Source organism: Euleptes europaea, chromosome 1, assembly GCF_029931775.1.
Source record: "Euleptes europaea isolate rEulEur1 chromosome 1, rEulEur1.hap1, whole genome shotgun sequence".
Lineage (NCBI taxonomy): Eukaryota > Metazoa > Chordata > Lepidosauria > Squamata > Sphaerodactylidae > Euleptes > Euleptes europaea.
The window spans coordinates 64004585-64017125 of record NC_079312.1 but is presented as its reverse complement, the minus strand read 5'-3'; the positions used below and the strand labels follow the sequence as shown (position 1 = coordinate 64017125).

Below are 12541 nucleotides of genomic sequence, written 5' to 3'. Positions count from 1 at the left end.
CTAGTTCTGCCTACCAAAGACACTAGGCATTGTGGAGATCTTCTAAGAGTATTATGTATTGTTTTCTACATCAACATACAAAGGTATTTAATGTAGTATCGTATGCAGTGTGGGAGGAAAAGCAGATAGTGGGTCAAGGTGGACATATGAGCATCAATTTGCTCTGCTCCTGAGAATCTACTCTATGATCTCTGGAGCAAATGAAAAGATTTGCTACACTTCAAAACCAAGGAAAGGTTAGATGGAAGATCAAGTTTCAAGCTCCAGACCTGCTGGTCAAGACTCTGCCAGCAAAGCTAGTCCACGTGGATATTATGGAATAATCTGATGTGCTCAACCGTTATTAAAAGCAGATGCCCCTTCTCCCTAAATCAACAAACCTGTTACAAGCCCTGAAGTCTCCAGGATTGTTTACATGAGTTTTATTGTATATGCATATCATGCTGGCTGCAATACAGGCATTCTGATAGTCATCGGTTTACGCCAGTTACACTGTGAGAACTCTGCTCTGGAGTACTGATCTTGAGCCAATGTCCTGATGATGGGTTTTCCAGCCTAGAAGGCTCTTGACCACTGTGACTCAGACTTATGAACACCCTTTGAGTCTAATCCATGAGGAATGATTTAAACCAGTTTAAGGCATATTGTCAGGTCCCAGGAAGGGTAGGAAGGCTGGGTAGTTGGGCAGTCCAAACGCTATCAGAAGAGTCGTTAATCAAGCCGAGGGTCAGAGTAGGAGGAATTCCAGTCCATCGGAGTCAAGGTCAGGAGCCAAGGTGGATGCAAAACAGCCTGGAAACTGAATTGTTGCTTCCACGGAGAAACCTATCAACAGCCTGAGATTATATGGCCCTCCGGTGGTGCGCTCATTAGCCCCATCAATTACCTAGCCTGGCGCCTGTCAGTATTCAGGGCTTTGTGTCCAACTAAACTCCCGTAGATTCTTGTGACTGTTAGCTAAGTCTTTGTGTAATCTTTCCCTAAGCCTATCTATCCATGGGGGTGAATCTTCTGTACTTGCCGGCTGACTCTCCTCGAGCGGAAACTTCAGACTCCGACAGAGGCAAACTGCTAACTTCAGAGGAGACAGAGGGGCCCGCCTCTGCCTCTGTTACCAACTCAGCCAGGATCTCTGTCTGTTCAGTGTCTAGATCCCTGCTGATTACAACACATATCTCCTAATACCTGCCTCCAAACACTTCAACAGGATGGCATATACCAAAGGTTGCAGAGATATCCAGTAGGAGCAAGAAAGAAGCATGGCCTTTGCCTACATTCAGATAGAGGTCATCAACTAAAGCCACTAGTGTCGACCCTATCCCATATAGCACAGGCTGAAACCAGACTGAGAAGGGTCCAGAGCACAAGAGTTATTCAAGACCTGGAGTTGGTCTGCTACTGCTCCCTCAATCAATGGCCTAGAAAGGGCAGATTGGACATTGGGCAATAACTGGCCACATCACTTTTATGTACCAATGTTTTTTAAGCAGTAGATGGACAACCACCTCTTTCAGTTGCTGAAGGAAGGTGCCCTGAATTAGTGACTGATTTAAGATATTCATCAAGGCTTATTAATGTGGTCCTTACATAATTTTAGTAGCCAGGGTACTCAAGGGTCTAGTGCACAAAGAGCAGCTTTCAAAGATCCCAGGGTCCTGTCCATATGCCTCAAAGTATCAGGGTCAAAATGGTCCATAAGCAGACCAGATGATGTATTAATCATTTCTTCCACCTGGCCTATATTACCGCTGGCACCCAGATCAGAGCATATTTGTTTTATTTTATCAGCAAACAGCCTTGTGAAAGGTGTCACAGCTAACTGCCTGTTCCTGAGAGTAAAGGTTCAGATTTAGAAGCCAGCAGATGTCGAGATACCTTAAACAATGGGGATGGCCACAAACTAGTTGATGCAATGGTTGCAGAGAAATACTTCTCTTTGCCGCTATCACTGCCACTTCATACATTTTTCAGAGGACTTTATAACATGCTAATTGCTACAAGGTTGCATATGGTGCTTTGCGTCCACAGGTCCAGTAAGTTTAGGAGAAAACCATCTCTTGGGAAGAGTTAAAGAAGCTTCACACAGCGGTGTCAAATCATTGCTTTGACTCAACCGTGAAGGATGCGTCTCACACCCCATGAAAACCTATACCTCCCACTAGGGGTGTGTACTCAGATATAGCTCTATACCCAAAAATACCTTATTGGTATTTTCTGGATATATTCGGCTATCCAGATGACATTTGGGATTCTTGGCAATGACAGTATCAAAGTTCCAAATATCTCCAAAAGTATTTGGGAATATCTGAGTCTGGCATTTTAATGACCCCAGGCCTGCCCCCACCCCCCATTTAACAGGTTTCCTGAGCAATGGGAGAGAGGGGAGAAGCAACTCCTCCAGGCAAATGGGATCACACATTAGGGGAGTTCTGTCCCCCCCCCCTAAAAAAAGCTCCCACAGGGAACAGTCGAACACAAATAATTGCAAAATCCTAAAAAAATAAATTAAAAACACCTGAACTGGTATTGAGGAACCCAATTGACTGAGAGGGAAAGAGATGTTGGGGTTGTAGCAGACAGCTCGTAGCAGACACCTCAATCAAAATGTCAACCCAGTGTGCTGCAGCAGTGAAAAAGGCAAATTATGTTAGGGATTATTAGGAAAGGGCCTGAAAATAAAATAGCTGATATTATAATGCCCTTGTTTAGATCTATGGTATGGCCTCATCTGGAATACTGTGTACATTTCTGATCAAAAAGGACATTGCAGAGCTGGAATAAGTACAGAAGAGGGCAACCAAGGTTGGAGGGAACTTTTTCTCCCTTTCCCAAAATAATAGAACTTGAGGGAATCTATTGATGGACAATAGATTCAGGATGGATAAAAGAAAAAACTTCTTTACACAGCAAGTGATTAAAATGCAGAATTTGCTGCCAGAGGATGTAGTGATGGCCACAGGCACAGACAGCTTCAAAATGGGATTAGACATATCCATGGAGGATAGGTGTATCAGTGGCTACTAGCCATGGTGACTAAAAGAAACCTACACGTTTAGAAGCAATAAACCTATGAATCCAAATGTCAGAAGGCAACATCAGGGGAAGGCCTCGGCCTCTATGCCCTATTGTTAGCCCTCCTGAGGAATTGGCTCGCCATTGTGTGAGACAGGATGCTGGCCTACATGGACCACTGGTCTGGTCCAGCAGGGCTCTTCGTATGTTCACCACACTTGCATACATGCTTCCAGCTGCCACCCAGAACACAGCACACATTTCACTGTCTACAGCAAAACCATAAGACATAACTGCATCTACTCCAGTTCTTCAGAGGGCAAAAAACAGGATTTAAATCAGACATTCCAAAAATTACAGTAACACTTTGGGGAAATAAGAGACCTGAAGAAAGGTTAACAAAGGCCAAGCAGAGACAGTAATAAAACTTATAGGATGCACAAAGTTGGTAGCGATGATCAACTTCAGGTTAACCAACTTTTAAAAAAACATGTCAGTAAGTTAACAATGTTAACCAAAACATTAGAAAGTAAGTTGCCAGAAAGCATGCTCAAACAAACAACAACTCCCCCCATTTTCAGTCAAAGATGAGTGGCTCAGTTAAGACATCATACCTAGCCATCATTAAGGAAGTTTAACTGTAGCACGATGTATTTCGATCAATAAATCAAGGCTTGGGATCTCAGAAAATAATCAGGAATCATGATTTAAACTGAGTTTGCAAACTATGATTTGCGCTCTCTATGGTTGGATGTGTCAAAGATGACAAACCACGGTTATGGTCAGAGCTTATGGACTAACTATATTTTCACTCAGCAGCATAGAAATATGAATCCAGGTAGAAAATGAAAGCAGATCAGCTGCTCTAAACCATGTTTCTGCTTGTACCCTTGGATACTCTGTGTAATAGGGTGGAGCTATGTTTGTGGAATGGAGCGTTCTATCTCTCCCCTCAATTTCAGCTCTCTAAACATAGGCTCTGGAACAGTGCAGAGTGTGACACAGGGTTCTGGTGAAAATTCCCCTACACAAGTGCCCAGCTTGCTTGCTGAACAGGGACTGAATCCAGCCCAGTTTGTTCACAGCTACAGTTAATTAAAACCATGGTTTTGTGACATATCTGAACTGAGCCACTGTTTGAAGGTGACAGAAAGGCAAATACATACATTCGGGAGGAAGTCTGTTCTTTCTAAAAGCAAGCCTCTCGGTTTTTTTCCTGCTTTCTGCCAAACTGAACAGGACTCCGTAAACATATTGACGAACTGGCCTATAGAGGAGAGCAGCAGGAGGCAGGTCTTTGTTTGCTTCATCTTCAATAGAAACCGCAATTTTGATTTCACCCTGTACATCAAACAAAACAAGGTGCTCTAAGCTCTCAAATCTTTTACATTCTTTAATCAATGAAACCTTTCAAACAACCAAATGTGCAGTTAATGAGAACATAAAGAAGCTCTGATTTTAAGTATGCAAGTGCAAAATATCAATTGTAGCCAGGGCTACACTAGCTTATCACAGAACATGAAAGAATCTGTCCAATGCCAAAGAATACTAGGAATTAAAACTTTAGCTTACAAAATTTAGTATGCCGGGGGGGGGGAGAGAGAACAATTGCATCCTGTTGCAGGTATGTAAAGGCTGGGCAGGCCGAAGGGTTCTTTGCCTGCTGCCTCTGGTTTGGCTGGACCACACAAGTGGATACCAGATAGCTAAGGATGCTTTATGTATTTTGTCCCCCACCCCCCGTTTGTTCACTTATTTTATTTAGCTTGTTTAAAGGTAAAGGTCCCCTGTGCAAACACCGGGTCATTCCTGACCCATGGGGTGTTTAACTTAGGTTTATATCCCCAGTAAATCGTTTTGGGTCCTCATCAGCGAGAAAGATCAGAAATGTTGTAAAAATGAAGAGAAAGTTTCTGACCTTTATTTCACTTAATTATTTAAAAGGACTTCATGTAAAATAATTCAGTATTCAGAAACAAAGCACTGTGCCACCTAGCACCATCCGATACTTCCAACTTGTACTTCCTATTATTTTGCCATCATATTTTAGGGCAGGAAAGCGGTAAAAATTTGGGTAAGGGTATATGCTGAAGAGAATTTGGAAGGAGGACAACATTCCTAGGAACCCCTTCAAGCAACCAGAATAATGGCAGGTTAAAGTCAATTGAAAACTCTAGACATTATGCTGCTAGGGCAATCTTGAAAGATATTAGAAAGACAAGAGCAGAATCTAATTAGATATTTATTGGTTGATGCTAACATTTGCATTTGGAAGGATCTAAATATTCCTGACATTTAGTGGAACAAATCAAGGAATATTTCCATCAAGGAAATTTTTTATTAAGTTTTATTAAATTAACAAAGACTAGAATATATTCTGATACATACAAAACTTTGATATTTGTTATGCTATGGAAAGGTCATGGGAAAGCTTGGCTTTAATAAGTGTAAATAGATACAAAAATCTGATTTACAGTGAGATAAGCAGATGTTAGGGGAAGCACAACCCCATCCAGGAGATATCCCATGTCCTGAGTCAAGCCTTCCCCTCACCAATAGCACCTCTGTTTTGTTCGGATTAAATTTCAGCTTGTTAGCACTTATCCATTCCAAAACTACCTCCAGGCATCTGTTCACGGCTACCCCAACCTCTCCAGGACCTGCTGGAAGCGTGAGAAATTGCTGAGCGTCATCCACATATTGGTGGCAATTCGGTCCAAATCTCTGAATGACCTCCCAGAGGCTTTATGTAGATGTTGAAAAGCATGATAGACAAGACACTTTGCAGGACCTTGTAGGCCAAGGGGCGGAGCAACAGTCCCCCAGCACCAGTGTCTCAAATGTACCTTCAAGGTAGGACCAAAACCAATGCAGAACGGTGTCTCCCAGTCCCAACCCTGATAGGTAGCCCAGAAATAAGACATCCAGGATTATTAACAGGATTGTACTCCCTCTTTCCATCTCCTGGCACAGGTCATCCACCAGAGCAATCAAGGCTTTCAGTTCCATTTTCAGCTGGCCTTAAACACATTGGAACAGATCCAAACAATATGCTTCAATCAGGAATCCCTGAAGTTGCCATCACTTGTTCAATCGCCTTGCTCGAGTGACAGTGTATCACCTTACTGTGACAGTGTATCAGCATGCAGAAATAAATCTGTGCTGGTAATAATTAAGAAAGAGACGTTGCACAAAAGGGGCTTGAGAACCAATGGGGCATAAAAGATGCACAAGTAGTGTCTGAAACAGCCCAATGGGAGAACAGAGACTTTGAACACAAGGTTAAAAGTATCCTGAATAAAAACAAGCAGAAAAGAACTGGTGGGCATTTTTTAAATGTTTTCTCAATACAAGACTTATTGTACATGAAACTCTGGAAGAAATCATCCAGAGATTTGGAATGAAGTATCATCAATATAACAATGACACACAGTTCTATTTTTTCCCCACTTTTAGTTAATCCAGATGTAGCAGGGGATGCTCTGAAGAGGTGTCTGGAATCTATAATGAGATGAATGCAGAGTGATAAATTGAAACTAAAGCTAAACAAAAAACAGATACAGCTGGTGGACCATGGCGGTAAGGGCTGATAGGATTACACTCCTGCTTATACAGCAGGTTAGAAGGCAGTGCAGGTTGTTAGCTCCCCCACTCCCAGTTCAAGCACAAGCAACTTCCTGGTCTCAGGGTGCCTTATATCGACTTGCTTGTGTGACCCCACCCCCCACTCACAGACCCTACCAGCCTCCACCACCTGTTACACAGGTTCAGGGCTACATGTAGGTCATGAAGACACCATTTTTAAATATACAGAGAGTCCTGACCCTTCTACACATTGGGTCTCTCTCACTCCCAGAGACACTACCTGACAGGGCAGCCCCTTCCCCTTTATTAACCATCCCTCACTCAGACACCTCACAGAGATATTGGGGTTGGGACTCAAATGCTCAGTCACATGTTGTCATCATTTATCAGTATCTTAATATTTAGGATAAGATCTTACATGTGTGTGTTTCTATTCCTGAGACTATATATATCCAGTCCACAGGGTTAAACACACCAGGGGTTAACTTTTACTTATGGCTTAAACACACCATTGGAGTGATACTGGCAGAGAATTACAAAGTTTCTCCACACTTGAACTTTTGAACTGTCACTTCGTTGAGGCATTCAGGTTTTTCTTTTTTTGTTACAAGTTGCCTTTTCCCCAGCCAGCATCAGGCTGTTAATTCTGCCACTTTGCTTTCTTAAGTTTCCAGCTTCCTCTCACAGAAGTAATGGCTTTAACACTCATTCTCTCACCAACATTCCGTCAGCTCCCACTGTCAGCTCTAAGAAGTCCCACTTCTTAGAGAGAAGTGGAACTTGATCTCCCCATCATAGCTTGTTCAAATATTCTCCTGGATAAAGATGGTCTTTGGCACAGTTATCCATGATTTAGCAATAACTCCCCTTTTTTTTTAAGGAAAAAAGTGGCTGGAACACAATACCCATGTCATTAACTGAGACTCACTACATTGAGCTATCAAAAACTCTCACGCATGCTTCCACTTTATTGCTGGGTAGTTCAGAGTTCTGGTGTTGACCTTTAGAAGCATAAACAATTAAGGATACAGTATAGGCAGGACTCCATTATCCCTATGAGGCTATGGTTGTTTATTTACATTTAACCTTAGTTAATTCAGGTTACTAGGGAAGAAACAAATCTCCAATTTGTGACAGCTCTCACATTCAGATGTCATAACGAAGTGGAGTCAGACAGAACTTAAACCAAGAAATGAATAAGGGGAAGGGAATTGAACTACACAAGTCCCAGAATAAATCAGCAGTTGAGACTCAAGTCACCTGAAAAAAGTTATGGTTTGGTTCAGGACAACTGAATGCAACCAAACGATACCAGGCTGGAAGTGTTCCTCACCTTTAACATACTAGGGACTTGGCTATAATAGAATTCAAACAATGATACAGAACCTCCCACCAATGGCAAAGAGGGACCTGCCAACCCTACCTTTGTTATCTCCCCCCACCCAATACAGACTACACATGAATGGTTCATGATGGAATTCATTCTCTACCTTAACTCCTTCTTCTCCCTTAAGTAGGATTCCGTTATGCTTTTAGAAACTTTGTTTTCTAATACCAAAATCTAGAAGTCTTACCTTGGTTAGAACATGAAAGATGTAAGGATACATTAACCCCTTTTTATGTCTGTGTTCTGCCACTCTTAATACTTCAGGTGCTACAGGAGGTAATGGAGGAGTGGTAATATCCATATGGTTTCTGGTGGGCATTGACAACAGACATGGGATTTGTGAACTACTGGTTTGGTTCCCTTTAACTTCAGCTGTCCGGTTTCCTGAAGAAACAGTAGGGGACCCTTCTGCCTGTAACACAGAAAAACATCTTTACCACATGTTGGAACGTACCTCTCAACCTTTCATTACACAATTATTCACTGTAAATTTCATGCACATGTATCAATTTCAAACCAGTTATTACAAGCACATAAAAACAGAGGAAAAAACATCACCAAGAACAAAATAACATCCACACTCAAGGAGTTGCTATTCTAAATCCCACACTTGACTGTAATGCAGAGTATTTTCAAATATAATATTCTTCAAAGATAATAATATTCAGATTCCTTGGAATCTTTTACTTTCACAGGAGCATGACCAAATAACTTTAGCAACGATTACACAAATAACAAACTGAAAGCAAATGTACATTTCTACTGAGCATAACACTAATATGGAGTTCAACAAGCTGCCCCACTTCCACCTTAAAGGCATCTTGTTCTCCTATTTTGCTCGTAAAAGATAAAAACAGTGTTGCTTACCTGTAACTGTTGTTCATCTAGGGGTCTTCTGTGCAGGCACACATAGGTACTGCGCACGCGCAGGCCAGCCACGGAGAACTTGTGCTGGAAAGCTCTAGAATTTTCGGGCCGCTCGCGCCCCTCCCCGGTCCTAGGCTCTTCCTGCCTAAGCGGTCATGTGACGGGGAGGGGCGAGCGGCTGTCCCTCCAGTTCTCCACTTTGCCGCCGCGGAATTGACCTGCAAGAGAGCAACCCACAGCGGGGATGGAGGGAGGGATGTGTGCCTGCACAGAAGACCACTAGATGAACAACAGTTACAGGTAAGCAACACTGTTTTTCATCGTTGAGCATCCAACACTGCCCCAATGAACTCGACGCTCTGCGTGGGCTCGAGTCTAGACTTGGTCTCGTTGAGAATGAGGCCCAATCTGTTTAGGAGACGCAAGATACCCTGTACGCTTTCTGTAACCTCGCTGGGGGAAGAGCCTACCACCAGCCAGTCGTCGAGATAGGGAAAAATAATGATACCTTGGGTAGCCAGATGGCCTATCACCTCCCCCACACACTTTGTGAATACTCGGGGAGCAGTAGCTAGTCCGAAGGGGAGGACATTGTACTGAAAATGGTCACCCTCACAGGAGAAGCGGAGAAATTTCCTGCAAGACTTGTGAATGGCTATGTGAAAATAGGCATCTTTGAGATCCAAAACTGCAAAGAATGCCCCCGCAACCAACAAAGTCCCCACCTCTTGGATGGACACCATCCTGAATGGTCTAACACGAATAAATTTGTTCAGTTCCCGGAAATCCAGAATGGGTCTCTTGCCACCACCCTTCTTATCCACCAGGAAATAGGGTGAGTAGAACCCGGATCTGATCTGATCCTCAGGAACCTGGCTGATCGCACCCTTCTGGAGCAATTCTGCGATCTCATCTCGTAACATCGGGAGGAACTGAGTATCTCTTAAGGGGGGATTCAAGAAAGGAGGACAATCCAGCCATTCCAAAAAATAACCGTGTTATATTATAGATAACACCCATTGGTCTCCTGAAATGAGGGCCCATTCAGAATGGAATGCAGACAACCTGTCCAGAAAATGTAGGGCAGGTAGAGCAGAAGCAGGAACGGTTAGTCATTGCAGACCCTTCTTCGGGTTTGGTCTGCCTTGTGGAGACCTATTGCCCCTCTTCCCCCTACTCTTGGAGGGAAACCTCCTTTGGTCAGGTGGGTTGAAGGTTGTTGAGTTTGCCCTGAATATTGGTAGGGAGTGAAACGATACCCTCTATTGTAGAAGGGGGGGATTCTGCCTGAGACTATAGTTGGAGCGAAAGGTTGAGGTTGAAGGCCCAGGTGCTGTAATGCCTAGTGATTTGGCGACAGCCCGATCCTTTTTGTACTTGTGAAGGTACTCGTCGGAGGCTTGGTTAAAGAGAGCTCGTTCATCGAACGGCATGTCCTCCAACCTATTCTTGGCTTCCTGAGGCAAATTAGAAGAACGGAGCCAAGAAAAGCGTCTTAGTGCCACGCTGGATGCCATGGTCTTACTGGCGACATCGGCAGCGTGCCTGGCCGCATAAAGTTGATGACAGCCTAAGCAGTAGCCCTCCACTTGCATGGCCTTGGCTACCTTTATCTTTTCCTCCGTCACGTCAGGGAATAAGTCAGTGACGTGTTCCCAAAGTAACATTTGGTAACGTTCCATCAAAGCACTATGGTTGGCTACCCTTAAGCCTAGGGAACCTGCAGAGTAGAGCCTGCGACCCAGGAGATCCAGCTTCCTACCTTCCTTGTCAGAAGAGGAGGAATGAGATTCAGCTTTCCCCCTGGCTGGGAGTGTATCCGCTACCAGTGAACTACTTTGAGGGTGCTGGTACAGGCATGGGAATTCACCTTCTGGTACTCTATACAGATTATCCACCTTCCTGGGGATTAACGGGTAAGAAGCTGGCTTGGCCCAATTAGTAAGGGCAATTCCCCTGACGCCCTTTACCATGGGGATGGCAACTGGTTCGGACTCGGGGGAGTACAGGACGTCCATTATGGGATCCTCCTCCCTAGATTGTGCAGGGTCGACCTTAAGCCCAAGGGCTTTGGCCATTCTAGCCAACTGGTCATTATAGCTCCTAATATCCTCCGAAGGGGAGACAGGGAATGGATCGCCCACTACGTCATCAGGCGAGGGCCAGGATAAGGTTTCAGAACCCCTATGGGATAATCTAGTGTCCTCATCAGAGCCCGAAGGGTCCAACTGGGAAACCTGCCTCGTCGGGCGGGCAGCATCTCTCGACGTCGAAGCCTTCGGCGTCTATGCCCTCATTCTGTGGTCTCTCGGCGATCTGGAACGGCCCCTCGATGTTGAGACCCGCCGTCGAGAGTTGGGTGGACTTCCTCGGCACTGACGGTCCTCTCAATGCCCACAGGATGAATGGGATCGACGTCGATCTGAACTCCGTCGTGGCGAAGGGTCCCGGCGCCGTTTGGGATCCCTGGGCGAGTCACGACCTTGGGGTGAATCCCATCGTCCTATCTCTCTGACGAGGAGGTGGAGAGCGGCAGCAGGAACAGCTGCCCCTTTGATCCCAGTACCAACAGGATCTGTAACACTCGCTACGGTGCGAGTCGGCAGAATGATGGGAGTGTAGGTCGGAGTCAGAGTGAAAATCTGGGATCACTATCACATCATGATCCGACGGGGAAAAGTAAGTCTGCTCCTCACAGGGAGACCTCTTCCGTTTGAGGAGCTGGAATGCCTCCGTTCCCTGGAGTCTCCTCCTCGCGATGGAGCGCAACTGCGGTGTCCCAGAGAGGAAGCTGGCGAATGGAGAAGATTCGCCAGACCTGATGGAGCGGTGATGACGCTCGTTGGAACCATGCTGCTGGGTCAAGGAAGGGGATCGCCGTATATCCTTAAGAAAGGCTGATGGGGAAGTCTTCGGTGCCAATCCACTCTTTGCCAGACCCTCTCTCGAAATGCTCCTCGGTACCGAGTCCTCCTTGGAGGTCGAGGGATGCCCTGGCACCGATCCCTTCTTTGATGCCGACTTCTTTGGTGTCGAGTCCCTCCTCAACGTCGATCGACGCTGGAGGCTCGGTTCCTTGTCGCGACGGGGTGATTTCTCAGGGGCCCCTTTAGCAGCCGATGCCGTCTTTTTGGAGCTAGTAGAGGCGGCCGCCTTTTTCCTTTTTCTTAGAGGACGAGGAAGGAGATTTTTTGGCAGAGGCCTTGAGGACGGGAGCAAGAGATTGCTCGTAGAGATAAGCCTTAAGTTTCAGGGCCCTGTCCTGGTGGGAGCGGTGGGTAAGTGAGCTGCAATGCCTGCAGGACGCGGTGATATGACCCTCCCCCAGGCATTAGATGCACTCGTCGTGCTCGTCTAGCTGCGACATTTTATAGCCGCACGAGGAACATTTTTTGAAAAGGGCCATCATATCTTCCATATGACGACTTAAAAATAGGAGCTCACCAGAAAACGTTCTATCTCACGCGGCGGTGAAGAAAGAACTGGAGGGACGGCCGCTCGCCCCTCCCCGTCACATGACCGCTTAGGCGGGAAGAGCCTAGGACGGGGGAGGGGTGCGAGCGGCCCGAAGATTCTAGAGCTTTCCAGCACAAGTTCTCCGCGGCTGGCCTGCGCGTGCGCAGTACCCATGTGGGACTGCACAGAAGCCACACTGATGAACTGCTGGGAACACTTGAAGTAATATGCAGT

General features: G+C 45.4%; 1 protein-coding gene across 1 annotated transcript in view; it reads right to left on the bottom strand.

Annotated features, from left to right (window-relative positions):
• Positions 1-12541, bottom strand: part of FAM120A (family with sequence similarity 120A) — a 68067-nt gene that overhangs the window by 21880 nt on the left and 33646 nt on the right. The window contains exons 9-10 of the mRNA XM_056851619.1: positions 8172-8396; positions 4179-4353 (exon numbers count right to left, since the gene is read on the bottom strand). Coding sequence (XP_056707597.1) covers positions 4179-4353; positions 8172-8396 — 400 coding nt within the window. The remainder of the gene's footprint in view (positions 1-4178; positions 4354-8171; positions 8397-12541) is intronic.